General features: G+C 37.6%; 1 protein-coding gene across 1 annotated transcript in view; it reads right to left on the bottom strand.

Annotated features, from left to right (window-relative positions):
- Positions 1 to 10,760: 10,760 nt before the first annotated feature.
- The window catches only part of DLEU7 (deleted in lymphocytic leukemia 7), a 29,596-nt gene continuing 25,377 nt past the window's right edge, over positions 10,761 to 14,979 (bottom strand). The window contains exon 2 of the mRNA XM_019752153.3: positions 10,761 to 13,993. Coding sequence (XP_019607712.1) covers positions 13,787 to 13,993 — 207 coding nt within the window. The 3' untranslated portion in view covers positions 10,761 to 13,786. The remainder of the gene's footprint in view (positions 13,994 to 14,979) is intronic.

Here is a 14,979-nt window from a genome sequence, read left to right on the forward strand (position 1 = left end):
GTTTTTGTTGCATGCCGTCCATGCATAGCCCTTTCCTAGTCATACATCATTATCTATATCTCAGCAATCTATAAGTGTTTTAAAGGGACCTTGGCGGCGGGGACGGGGGGAAGATTCAACTATTGTGAATGTTTTGGTTTATTTAAAAGTTTGGCACATTTATATTAAACATCCCAAGAGTCTTAAATCTTTAACATCCAGTGGAATTTCAAAGAGCTTAGTGACGTTTTCTTTCTAATGACCTTGACCCTAGAAATTAATTTTTAAAAGTAGTGTTACTGTAAAAAGGATTTTGAACATTTTCATGACAACTTGTATCACTTGTGAAACACACAGACTTCCTGGCAGTTTCCTGCAGGAAGGTTTTGTGTGTGTGTGTGTGTGTGTGTGTATGTGTGTGTGTGCACATGTATGTGGCTGCTGGAAGCACCTGCCAGGGAGAGCCCTGCTTTTGTTTCTAAGGGCCCCAGAAACTTGTTGCTCAGACTCAAATAGACAAACTCCACACTTTTGGTCTTTTATGAGGAGCATCTAAACAGGAAAAGGAAAGGCAGGTTGGAAGAGTGTAGGTAGAAACTGAATGCTAAGGACCCCAAGAATGCTATTAGAAAGGAAAGTAACCAGAGAGGGGTGAGGAGGAAGAATGTGCAGAAGCAGCTCTTAAACGTAGTCATCAGGCCTCCAGGGACTCAAGACTTTAGAGGGGAGCCTCGTGAGCTGTCTCCTTTACTGTTTTCTTCCCTCCTATCTGTTTAACAGAAATACAGTAATTGGCTAGACCCTTGTGTCCCAGAAAGAATTATAATGATTGGCATTTCTGAGAGGGAAATCTGCTCACCTGAGCAAAGTTCCTGGCAAGGACTTCTGGTTAGGCCCAGGGAGCAAATGAACCCATACAATAGGGTTAGCATTAATGCTTTCTTCCCACCTATCACCAGGCCATCCACTCCTAGCCACATGGCCTAGGAATGCAGAGCTGGTTAGGGAAAGACTAGCTTCCCCAACAATCCGATTTGTTGTAGTTTTAAGGCCTGGCAGAGGGAAGGCAGGATCCGGAGTCAGGAGAATTGGATCAGTCCCTGTGATTTTGGAATAGTCACCCTAGTTCTCTAGCCTCATATTTAAAAATCTGTAAGATGAAGAAGGTTGGTATTTCTAAGTGTTTTTTGTTTTTATTTGTTTATTTACAGTATTTGTTTTTTTGTTTGTTTGTTTGTTTTTGTTTTACTTTTCAGCAGCAGAACCTTGTTCGCAATAGAAATGCTATTTGAAAATTGAAATAAATAAATAAATAAATAAATAAATAAATAAATAAATAAATAAATAAGCTGACCCAATGATGTGGAGAAGGGTATGGAAGAATGGGTGCTGGAACCCAGACCTGAGGTACTCCTGCAGGCTTGGCCATTCCCACCTGCGGTAAGAAGCTCCTTGTAAAACCATGGGGGAGGATGGTTTACGGCAGCTTCCAGGCCTTGCAGCTGCTGACTCTATGCTAAGGCTATAGAAAGTCTATTGGGGTGTGTACATGAGGTTAACGTTTTCAAAGATGAGTTTCAGTCTATACATAAAGATGTAGGGTAAACAGCAAGAAAGGCCGTGGCAAAATAAACAGTTAACTCCTAACTAAGCACAAGAAAAGCAGTGATGATGGTCCTCAGATCTAGCACGGACTGATACCATCAGCCATGTCCATAGAAAGGCACATTTTAGTCTACGGACTAAGAACAAATGCTTTTCAGTTAATCACGCTGGGGATTCAGGGAGTAACTTGTTGATATATGTGAATAGTTATATATAGTTTTGTATGTATAAATCTAGTTTGTAGATAAGTAGATAGATATTTGAAGTAATGGAGAAATATCTTGACATAAACATAGCAAGAGCTACAGAATGAATGGGGAAAAAAGTCTTAAAATTAAAACATGTTTAAAGTTTGATTTGACTTGTTGCCTGTGAAAAATGAAATGCTCTGAAAAGATAAGGGACTAAAATTCTATTTTTCTGAGTAATCTACAGATATCAGAACTCTTCAGTGTGGTGCTATAGCAGCTATGTCATGGGAAATACACACGTATATTGATGCAGCAGAGTTTTATCAAAAATGCTGTGAGCCTTGGGAAGAAGGTTAACTAGAAGTTTAAATACCCTACATTGAATAACTCAAAAGTCTCCATAATTTCTTTACAACTTTTTTATATCCAATATATAAACAGTTTAATATAAACTATGGAGGTCTTGGTTTAAATATTAAAGTGATGATTATATTGTAATCACTAGAATTATATGGTAAAATAAACAAGTGCTGTGTGTTAGGGCAGCCATTGTAGAAGACATATTATTTTAGATAAGTTCTATTTATTTTCCACAGCATATTTATTTTATACAAAGTATACCAAATTTACCTCTAATTAGATTGATATAGAATTTCTAGGAGATATTTCTTTCTATAAAGGCATTCTTATCTATTTTAAAATGAAATAGCAAATGCGTTGTTTTGACCTTTGAAATAAACAGCCATTTATAGTAAAGAGCCGGCACTTCTATATTTCATGTCCAGAATAACAAAAAAGAAAACACAAAACAATGGCATTTTGAGCAATATGTATTTTTTAAATTGGATTGAACTCAACATGGAAAAATTTTATATTAGCAAAGTATTACCATAAGCTACACCTGGTAGGAGATCAAATAAGCAATATTTTACAGTCTAGTTTAAACTCCAGAAAAATGCATTTGAAATGGAAAAGGCTGGCTCTGCATCTATCTGAGCGAGGTCATTGTCACTAGTATAATATTTTAAGGGGTCTCTTGTGAAGTAAAAATGTGGGAAATCACTTAAAAGAACAGAGCCTCACTTGGAAATATTTAACTCGTGATATTCATCTTGTGGGTTTGGGACAGGAATCCATGTGTGGAAATTCATTCTATCATACCAAAGTAAGAGACTGATTTCACTTTAAGGATTTTGATGATGATTTTTATGGTAGTCATTTTTGTTACATATTGCTTACTGACTTAGCAGAATTTCCAGATATGAACATTGAATAGGTTTTACAAAACTCTTTTGTTGAGGAAATTAATTTTGAAAACAAGAAAGTGAAACAGAAGTTGAATCCATGAGTCCTTAGCTCTCCTCTACAACCCAATCTAGTCTCAACCTAAAAGAAGCCAGGACCGATGTTAATGGAGCAGTAAGCAACCCAGACTATGCATCCATTCAATCCATCCATCCATCCATCCATCCATCCATCCATCCATCCATCCACTCATATTTTGGGGAGAACTAATACAGGTCCTGTGACTAAATTGAGTTTTAATTTAGTCATATAAATGATGTTATTTATTTATTCATATAAATTAATATGTATTGATATGTTGTTTATTTATTCCTAAAATTATGTTATTTCTACAACTAATAATAATAAACACAATTATACCTAGAATATATAAAGAATTCAAAACTTTTCAAAGTCTTTTTGTACTTCTTGTCTCAGCTGATCCATGCTAGGTGATGGTGGGATCTAGAATGCAGAGATTATTATCTCCTTATCAGACAAGCAGATGGAAAACAAGATGCCAAGTGACATATCTGCGTCACACTATTAGTTAGCCCTTGAGTCAGAGATAGAACTCAGGTTTGCTGACCCCTGACACAGGCTACTTTCTACTTTGATTCCCTGGTTCTCTCTTCACTTCAGAGAGAAAAGAAAGCATACTGTCTCTCCCACACTCGCTTGTGAAGAAGGGAGAAAAGCCACCAACAAGCCATACGGGCCAAAACAAAGTGACATAGTAGGAAGATCACAAGCATTGGAACCAGGCAGGCAAAGGTTTGTATCTTGGTTTCAATATTACTTTCTTTATTTTGGGTGAGTTCCTTCACCTCTCTAAGCCTCACTTTCCTCATCTATAAAATGGGAATAATAATAATACTTTTGTACGTTTTTCAATGATAATTAAATGAGATGTTTATAATCTACACACAATTTCTGGAACAAGGCGAATAACAAGTGAATACATGGAGGATTTTTTTTATTTATAAAAGGGAAGATTGAATCTGCTTCAAATTAGCCAGAAAACATTGTTATGTAACAGAAGCACAGTTTGCAGGCCTTTATTGATTGTTCTATGAGAATCTCAGCCCTGTTGTCACTAGACTCCTTGGGTGACACACAGTAAGGCTGAGCAAATAACCGCAGTCTGCCAACCCAATCAAGGACCCATAGCATACAATGCCCATAACATGGCCCCAGAAACCCAAGATGAACCCCCAAAACCGTCTAGAAAAGGGGCAGCAAACTCTGGGGCAGCCCCGTAAATTACGTGAGAGAAGCAGGCTGAGGTATGACCATGAGAAGACGGAAAACACGTGTCCACTCTGAAGGAGGCAGCAGCTACTGAACACCAGGAGACTGCAAGCACCGTCTCAGAAGCAGGATATGGGGGAGAGGTAAGTGTGCAGGTCCTGTTTCCACCTTAACCTTTCAAGAGAAATTGGAAGTCCAGGTTATGTGAACTCTCTCAGTGTTTAAATGTGGATGACAAAATCACCCTCTTTGGGCCCCATAAAACATGTCCAAATCCTCGTTGGGCCCATAGACCTCCATTTTGCACCTCCAGGTGAGGCAAAGAACTAACTCACTGGGCTTCAAAATAAAACAAAATGGCTTTTCAGTTCACATACCTCTGCCCTTCTGTTCACCTATTCATATCCAACCACATGAACAAGTGTCTCTGGACATAGAACAGAATGTTTATATCCTTATTGTCCTAAGGTAGCAGAGTGAGGAAGGTAGATGATCAGAATCTAGAACTGTACAACAAAATTCCTTGTGCTACTAACACTCATTCGTTCATGGAGTCTCAGTTTATTTCTGAATTGGTAACTGGCCACCATCTCCTGATAGACCTCCAGGAAGACTCTCCTTCTAGCTCTAGCGCTGGAAGTGGCTACCTGCCCTTTAGAAACTTGTTTACCTACGTCTTAGGACTATGTGAGCTGCATTACTGGCTGTTTTTCTCTCTTTGTAATAATCACCAGGAAGCTGAAAGACAAATTTTCTAGCAACTATTTACAAGTATTTTGTATGTTCACTTTAATCCTGTCTTCATATTAATTTTTTTCTTTTTTCTTTTTTTTTTTTGGACCTGATTCTGATCTTCTGACTTAAACTATTTTTATCTTGCTGTACTGTAGCTATTTTGGTGAGCACCCCCAAATCCCATTTTTGGAATGTAGTGTGGTAAAAGTAGATTTTAAAAATAAGTACATGGTAGAATATTGCTCAAAAATGTAAAGAAACTATTAATACATGCAATATCTTGGATGGATCTCAAGGGTATCATGCTTAGTGGGGAAAAAAAGCCAATCTTAAAAGGTTACATTCTGTATGAATTCATTTATATAAGATTCGTGCATAACAAAACTAGAGATGGAGACCAGATTAGTCATTGCCAGGTGACAGGGATATTAATGGGTGTGGTGTGGATTCAACTATAAAAGGGCAGCACTGGGAGTTACTTAGAGTGATAGAACAGTTCTGTATTTTGACTGTGGTGGTGGTTACAAAAATATGTACATGAACTCAAACTGCATAGAACTATACATGCACACACACACACACGTACATGTAAAAACTGATGAAAACTGAATAAGATCTGTAATCTAGTTAGCATTATTGTACTAATGTCAGTTTCCTGGTTTTGCTGTTGTACTACAGCCATATAAGATGTCATCATTGGGAAAAGCTGGGTGAAGAGTTCACAAGACCCCAGGTACTATATTTTGCAATTTCCTATGAATCTGTAATCTTTGAATAACCTGAATCAGTAATTACTTCAAAATGAAAGGTTAAAAAATAAATAATGCATAGATAAAGAGTTTTCTGGATAAATATAAAAGTGCCTGACATTTTTTTGGCAAGCTCTACTCTTCCTTAGTGATACTGATTTGTTAAGGGCCACCCTCATTTTCCCATGGACTGACTCATTTTATTCATAATGAACAGTTTTTAAAGCCTGTAGCTAAAATACCTCTGGGAAATTATGATGTAATAATTAGTCAGGACTCAAACGCCCGTTTGGGAACATGTTAGGTATGTAATTGCTGCTTAGAACTTCATGTCATTCTTGAATTTCTTATCTTTGGTGGTAGCCATTGTTAACAGACAAATCTCTTCATTCAAAGATCTTTGCAACTCATATTACAGTCTACTGAAATGGGTGGAGAAAGTGAGAGGAGACACCTGGAAATCACATGTTTATCGATACAGGAACTCTCACACACACCACACACACACACACACACACACACACACACACACACACACACACACACACACACACACACACACCAGAGTGTTCCAAGCTTGCGCTGTACTCCTGTGCTCCTAAGCTGCATTCAAAGCTAGAGTGACACAGGAAGGAAGGGGCGAGGGGCTTGTAAAACCGCCTCTCTTCTCTTTGCAGCGACTTAAGCCAACACTGTTTTCTGCAACTTATTTCTAGGATCACTGTGAATTTCTTTTTCCACCAGATACCCTTTACGCTCCACAGACATTTCCTAATGCTTTTTTAAGGGAAAAGAAAATGAAACCATGATTATTATCAAAGTCTTCAACAAGACAAGAGGAACGAATTAGTGCTAATTCTGTGTTGGAAAAGATTTCTGCCAACCTTGAAAGTATCTCTTGACTTAGGACAGTAATCATGGAGCAGATGTGAGCTTGTCTACAAGAAGAGAAATTTATTAACTATGGCTCTGCTTTAAATATCACTTCTATTGAGCATGGCAGTAAACAAGTCACATCAGACAAAGGTAAGCTCTCTGGTAACACACACCAGGGCTACAACAGCTAAGTGAAACCAGGACTGTGGTAATTTTTTGGCTGTAGAATGGAACACTGAGATCCCTAATGAGGATACCCTGATTATACAAATACTTATTTGAAGTTCTGCTAAATTAAATGTGTCTTGAAACTCATGGATCCACAGAATTTATAGTCCTCTCAGATAGATTTACTACCTAAGTATCTGGTACCAGAGCATGAAGAACAATGGAAAACAGAGCCAACTCTTGGAAGGAATTTTTAGATGTGAAATATTTAATTCTTGCACTCTTGTGTTCTGTATGATTTCCTACCTTCCAAAGGCTTTCATTTAAATCAAAGAAACTAACCCACTTTGGGGAGAAACTGTGTCAGAAAAAGTAAAAGAGTATTTAAATGGGGAGAGAGAACTGGTTCTGAAGAAGCAAAAGAAAATGCATAAAAATGTATTTTGAAAAGTATAAGGCATACAGTTAAAAGGCTGTAGGAGCAGGTGACCTAGGAGCTTTCAGGCTTCCAGAAAGAAGAGAAGGCAACGAGGAGTGCATCTAAGGACAAGAGAGAGGGTGCAGGTACTACCTTGTCACTTGTTTGTTTAGCTCTGCTTAGAAAGTTCCCCGCATGGCCCCTGTTTTTATTCCATAAGCAAATGTATTTCTACCATTGAAAAATCATTGTCATGGAGCATCCAAACATAAGAGTCCAGGGGAATGGGAGGGTGAAATATCCAAGGAATTCCATCAAAGTAATATCAAATGACTCAACTTTTTCTCAGCATGATGAAGAGACATCCACAAAATGTCCTTACACAAGTATCACACATTTCTCCGGACACTATATGGTCTTAAATTAAAAACCATGGCCTGACCCCAAGATGACCAAATCCCCCCAAACATACTGGAACTATAAACATGTAGGAATTTTTACTAAGATTATTGTTGTTGATGATAATGATAATACGGCTGTGGAAGAAAACATCCCACGATAATAAAATTTAAAACATGCTTTTAAAAAAGGTATAGGTATTCAGTCTTTGAGATAAGGGAGAAGAGAAAAATAACCACTCTTCCGAGTGGCCTGCCCTGGCCCTATTTGTGTTACGATGGTCACCAGGATTATTCACTATTTATTGAATGACAGCTACATGATTGCTTTTAACCCAACATTTGACCAAAATGTGCTGATTAATTTAACCCTTCAAATTGTCCAACTTTTTTCTTTGAGTTTAGATATTTATCAAAGTTTGTAAGACTTGGGCAACTCCTAGAGGAATCAAATCCCTCGGTTAAAAATAAAAGCTTCAAGGACTAACTACATGACTTGTAAGTCTTCATTCCTCAAGTACCTAAGGAGCTGCGGCTCTGTGCAGGGCAGTGCTGCCGTCCTGGGGACACAGCTGACGACAAGGCCAAGGTGCTTACAGTCTAATAAGGAAAACAGGTGTGTGTAGTTTCTCATGGCTGCTGTAACCAATTATCACAAACAGGTGGCTTAAACAACAGAAATGTATTCTCTCACAGTTCTGGAGACCAGAAGTCCCAAATCCAGGTATCAACAGGGCACCTTTCCTTCTGGAGGCTGGAGGGGGAAAGCTGTTTCTTGCCTCTTCCAGTTTCTGGTTGCTGTCAGCATTCCTTGTCTGTGGACACATTACTCCAACTTGTGCCTCTGTCACATTGCTGCCTCCTCTTCTGGCTCTGTTGTCTTCCTTTACCTCTTCCTTATAAGGACACTTGTGATGGCATTTAGGGTCCACCCAGATAATCCCAAATCATTTCATCTCAATAACCCTAATGCAATCATATCTGTAAACATCTAAGGTCATATTTATTTTTGCCACATATGGTAATATTCACACATTCCATTGATGAGAACATGGACATGACCCTTAGGGGTCACCATTCACCCCACTACAACAGTTAATAAACACATAAATAAATTAAGGTCATTACAAGATGGCCTTACAAAGAAAACAGCAAGGAGAAAGGGTAAGGAAGTGACAGGGAATGCTATTTTCAGTAATGGGTTTGGAGAAGGCCTCTTGAATAAGGTGACATTGGAGCAGAGACGTACTTGAAGTAGATGAGAGAAAAGCCTTTCAGGTAGAGGGGAGAGCAAGTGCAAAGGCCCTGAGACTAGCCATGTCTGAAGAGATGAGAGCAGCAAAAAAAACAGTGTTGTTAGAAGCATAATAGGAGGCAGGTCACAGATAGCATTTGGCTTTTATTCTAAGTAAAAAGGGAAACCATGCTGGGTTTAGAGTAGAGGAGTAATTAGTCTGACGTGTATTACTGTGGCTGATGTGTGAAGAATACATAATGAAGAGAGGGCAGTAGTGTGACCATTTGGGAAGGTCCTGCAATATTCCAGGCAGGAAAAAATAGTGGCTAGGCCTAGGGTAGTAGCTATGGAAGTAATAACAAGTGATCCAATTTGAGGCACGTTTTGAAGGTTGAGCCAATAAGATCTGCTAAGTGGCTATAGATGAATATACTAGAGGAGTCAAGGATGACGTCAACATTTTTTGCTATATAACTGCAAGGATATTAGCCACAGCCAAATGAGACTTAGAAGATGGGGGAGAAGCAGGTTTGGGGATCAAGAACCTCATTTTGAAATTTAAAATGACTTTTAGACACTCAAGTGGAGATATTCTATAGTCAGTTGGCTACAGAAGTCTGGAGTTCATGGCAGAAGACATATATCTGGGCACCAGTGGTAAATAGCTGGTATTTAAAATCACCATGGTGTAAGTGTAGACAGGGAAGAGGACCAAGACTGAGCCTAAAGCACCCCAAAATTAAGAAGTCATGGGGATGTGGAGAAACCAGGAAAAAGGTCTGTGAAATAAATTAGAGAAGAAGTAAAACCACGAACGTCTACTGACCTGGAAACCAAAATAAGAAAGTGAGACAAGAAAAGAGTAATCAATTGTGTCAAAAGCTGCTGATGATATATATCAAGTAAGATGAGGATTGAGAATTTGCCATTAAATGTATCAGTGGGGCAGTCATTAGGGATCTTGACAAGGGCAATGTTGGTGGAGTTGTGGGTACAAAATCTGTTTGGAGTAAGTTCAAAAGGGAATTGTTAAAAAGGAATTGTAGGTAAATAATTTAGACAAGTACAATGAGTTTTATTCTTCAATGGAACAGAGACATAGACTACTAGTTGGAGGAATTGTTTTTTAAAGATTGGAGATACTATCACATAATATCATGCTGATGGAACTGCTCATATTGAGAGGCAAAAAATGATAATGCAGGTAAGAGAATGAGTGAAGTCCTCAGGTAAGTGAGAGGGAACAGGGTCCAATGCCTGAGTATTCAACCAGCCTCAGGTAGGAGCAGGAGCAGGGCAGGGCCTCCTTATAGCAAAAGGGAACTCAGATATATGAGTGTGTCTGCTAGTGTGAAGATGAGCATGCTCTTCTGATGGCTTTTATTTGCAATCAGAAGCCAGGTTGTCAGCTGAGAATGTGGAGGTGGGAGAAGAATCAAGTTGGAGGTATGGAATAGCCCCTCAGAGACTGAATTGTCAAGGACAGCATTGAATTGCCTAGTAAATTTTCTATGACTGTAATACCCCATATAATTACAACGCAAGCCACACATGGAACTCCAAAGTTTCTAGTAGCCACGTTAAAAGGTAAAAATAATCAGGTAAAGTTGATTTTAGTTATATGTTTTATTTATTTAACCCTACATATTCAAAATATTATCATTTCAACATGTAATCAGTATAAAAAAATTATTGAGGTATTTTACATTCTTTTTTTTTTTTAGTACTGAGTTTTTAAAAGCTAGTGTGCGTTTTCTCAATTCAGATTAGCCATACTCAAGTGCTCAGTAGCTATATGTGGCCAGTGGCTACCATACTGGACAAGGCGGGTCTAAAAAATGAAGTAGCACTAACGGATAGCACAAGGGCCCCTTGAGATTGGAAACCATGAATTGAAGTGAGGTTGGTACAGCTGTGTCTTATTCTTAAGCCACATTCAAAACTCATGTGCATTGAGTAGGCTATCTTTTTGTTTTGTTGAAAGTTTCCTTCACTGTGCTGTGCAGAAAATTTTAGTTTGATGAAGTCCCATTTGTTTCTTTTTGTTTTTGTTTCCCTTGCTTCAGGGGCCATATCCAAAAAGATATTACTCAGAGTGATGCCAAATAGTTTACTATGTATGTTTTCTTCTAGGAGTTTTATGGTTTTGGGTCTTACATTTAAGTCTTTAATCCATTTTGAGTTTATTTTTGAATATGGTGTAAGACAGTGGTCCAGTTTCTTTTTCTTTTTTTTTTTTTTTGCATGTATCTGTGCAGTTTTCTCAACGTCACTTGTTGAAGAGAATGTAGGTGTCCACTGATGGATGAATTAATAAAGAAGATATGGTATATATATATACAATGGAGTATTACAGAGCAATAAAAAATAATGAAATCTTGCCATTTGCAACAACATGGAGGGTATCATGCTAAGTGAAATAAATCAGACAGAGAAAACACAAATACTATATGGTTTCACTTATATGTGGAACCTAAAAAAATACAAAACAAACAAACAAAACAAAACAAAAACAGACCCATAGAAACAGAGACCAAAGGGATGATGATACCAGAGGGAAGGGGTGGAGTGATAAGTAAAAAGGGGAAGGGGAATATAGTCAATAATATTGTGATAAGTTTGCACGGTGACAGATGAATACTAGAATTAGCGGGGTGAACACATTATAAGATATAAACATGTTGAATCACTATATTGTACACTTGAAACTAATATAACTAATATAATATTGTATACCAACTATACTTAAATAAAAAAAGGAAATTTAAAAATTAAAAAATACATAAAGTCTTCTTCATCAGTAAAACAAAACAAACTCATGTGCAGACATGGAGTAAGCAGAGTTGGTCTTGACCAGGTTGACCAGGAATGGAGTTTTGCCTGTAGCATTCCACCAAAGGGAAAAAGGAAAAGGGAATTGGTGGCATGTACAACCAGATGTTATACAGACTGACCAGAGAAAGTAAGCCACAGAAGTAAGAGTTGGCAAGGGGAGTGTGAAAGATGATAGAGGCAATGAAAGTTCTAGTAGGATCAAAGTACTTTTAGAACTGTAGCTGCTATACAATACACAAAGATGCCTAGAATGATCCCTGCCCTCAGCAAGCTGATCTTGACAGCAGGTATACCAATAGCCATGGTATATGATAAATTCCTGTGCAGTAGCACAAAATGTGTTTTATGTGAGTTCAGAGAAAGAACAGCCCGTGTCCTACTAGGATGATCCAGGAGGTTATATGGATGGGTTGGTGGGCAAATCAGGTCTTAAAAGATGAATAAGGTTTTAACTGGTCTATGGGAAACACATTGCAAGTGGGGAGAAAGCACAAGCATGGATTAAAAATTGTTCAATATTTCTTGGGGTAAGAGTAAAACAAAAACCTTAATATTAATATTTATTGGGAGAGCTATTGATCACAAAGGGGAAGACAGCCTACAAATAATGATAGGTCTTTAGAGAAAAATCCTGGGATCACTTCGCTGGGAAAAGACTGTACTATAAAATACAGTGATACTCCTAGAATGCAAAGTTTTCTAAGAATAAGAAAACTGAAAGCCAAAGACTATTCCTTTGCTCTTCCTTTCTGGCCCACCAGGCCCTTATACACACACACACACACACACACACACACACACACACACACACACACTCCTTTCATCTTTCATTTTGAATTCAGTCTCATATATTTAATTCTCCTCTATGGAAATGGTCAGTTACATCTAAAGAGAAGCAATATATTTACCTTCTTTCATCCACAGATTCTAGAAGAAAATATATAGAAGCAACTAGCATTAGATTACATGGGATTAAAAAGGCTTTGATTGCTATTAACATTTTATTTTGCAGATATACTATCACCATACAGACCCAGTTTACAATTCCCTTAGAAAACAAGCTGCACATATACATCATACTCTTTTTTTTCCTGAATCTGATGTCGTTTATGCTAAAATTTTAAGGGAAAGGTAGCATTTCAATTGACTTTGGCTCTGAACACAGTCATCATTAAACAACAGGAAATTTAGTTTTTCCTGAGCATGTGCACATTATTGTTGCAAAAAACATTACCCTCTCTTTTCCTACGTCTAAATATTTAGGAAAACCTGCCAGTATATCTACTCCCTCCTTTTCTTTCACAAGAATTTCCTACTTCAACTGGAGTATTTAGGAACAGTAAGAAGAGCTAGATGTTTCCACATGACTTTAATAACACTGTACTTTGTATTTATATATCATATATCCTTGGTACTTCATAGTTCATTATCATTTTAAATTTACAAATCAATATATGAAAGCACAAGGCTTAGAAGCAGCTCTTCTCCTGCCCAACAATAAGTTATTAATGCCAGGATTAGAACTCATAATTACTGACACATGTAGTCCTACAACAGCTAGAAATCATTTTCATAACAAAAAATGAAGTACTCGGTAAGTAGAACATATCAATTATCAAATATCCCATTTATTCAAGATAATTTTAAGAACCCTGGAGTTTTAATCATATATATTACCATATTAAACCTCATAGGCCTCCATTAATGTGAATATAGATTCATGAATCATTCAATTAAAACTAACATTTAATATGAATTAATAAATATATATACACATATAGACTCCAATCAGTTCCACAGAGTAGAATATATTTCAATCAAAAAGTCAGCAAATATATCAACATATTTAAAAATGTGAAGTACTGTTTTAAAATTTTTTTCACCAACATGCTATAATTCTGAAGGGTACAGACGCCACTCACTGGTCAGACTGCCCTATATGTTATCAAGTACCTCCTTAGTGAGAATAGAAACACTCATTGTCTGCTGATTCAATTAGGAAGGTCAAGTCCCCAGTTCTCTTAGCAGTGCTAAGCTGTGGTTTTGATTGTCTTGAAAACTCATATGTCTGGGAGATTCTGTAAGATCTGTCTCAAGGAAGCACAGGCTACTACGTGAGCATCGGAAGGAAGGTTAGCAAGTGACTGAATCAGCTTCTTGACTATTGTCTTCAAACACTGGTGGGCAGCATTCAAATCTCTGTCAAACTGTTGTCCTTCAATTTGTAGAGCCAAATGACTGCAGATGTTTCTAAACTCAACGCTATCCTGAAATGAACAGCAAACACAAATAAGCAATTAGCCAGGTTATGGGGGGTATTTGTGGTGCTTTGTGTACCCAGCTTCTATTCCCAGCTCTTCTGATAACAGCACTCTGATTTTTCTCTCAGAGAAAAATTCTCCTCCATTCTCAGCCTATGTGGTTTGACCCAAGCTGAACTCACTTCACAAGGGACCAGGCCAATTAAAGCACATCACTCCTCAGCCACCTGGATTGGTCAGAAAAGGACAGGTGTTGCCCAATGCAGGCCAATAAGCCACAATTCCAGAATATTTGCTAGGCTGCGAAAGAGAAGCTCTCTTTAACTGGAGCTGTTGGAAAACATCTTGTCACCATAAGAGAGAATCCAAATGGGAATGAAGCCAACACAGAAAAAAAGAAGTAGACCCAAGAGATTAAAAGAGACTGATTCTAATAACATTTTCTAAGCATATCAACCTAGCTGTACTTAAACAATAAACCCCAAGATATTTTGGCTATCTGAGTCAATAAATATCCCTTTTTACTTAAGCCATTTGGAGCTGAGTTTCTGTTATTTGTTCCTAAAAGAGCTTAGACAAATACACAAATAGCCTCTGTGCCTATGATTCCATACTCACTGTCTTCAAGACTCCAATATAGGATTTGGTATTCAATGAACGTGGTCTCGATAAATTTCCAATGCAAATTTAAAAAGAATAGTTTCCAGGAAGTTTTAAAAAAATGAAGTAATTAAACTGATTTTTAATCCCTAAATATTTCACATTCTAAAATCCATTGCATGTAAAGGGTACACCGAAATTACTCCACATCATACGATTTATTTTTAAATACATGGACATGAATTCCCACAGACTTCTGGTTCTGGCAACATGGCACACTTCATTTCTCCAAAACCTACTGAATTCTAAATAAAATAGAACAAACATCCTTTCTGAGCTTGCAAGAAAGTAATGGAAATTCCCAAGGGCCAGTAATAAAGGAAAAGTAGATT

This window comes from Rhinolophus sinicus, chromosome 16 (assembly GCF_057876585.1).
Source record: "Rhinolophus sinicus isolate RSI-liver-muscle chromosome 16, RSI-T2T, whole genome shotgun sequence".
Classification (NCBI taxonomy): Eukaryota; Metazoa; Chordata; class Mammalia; order Chiroptera; family Rhinolophidae; genus Rhinolophus; species Rhinolophus sinicus.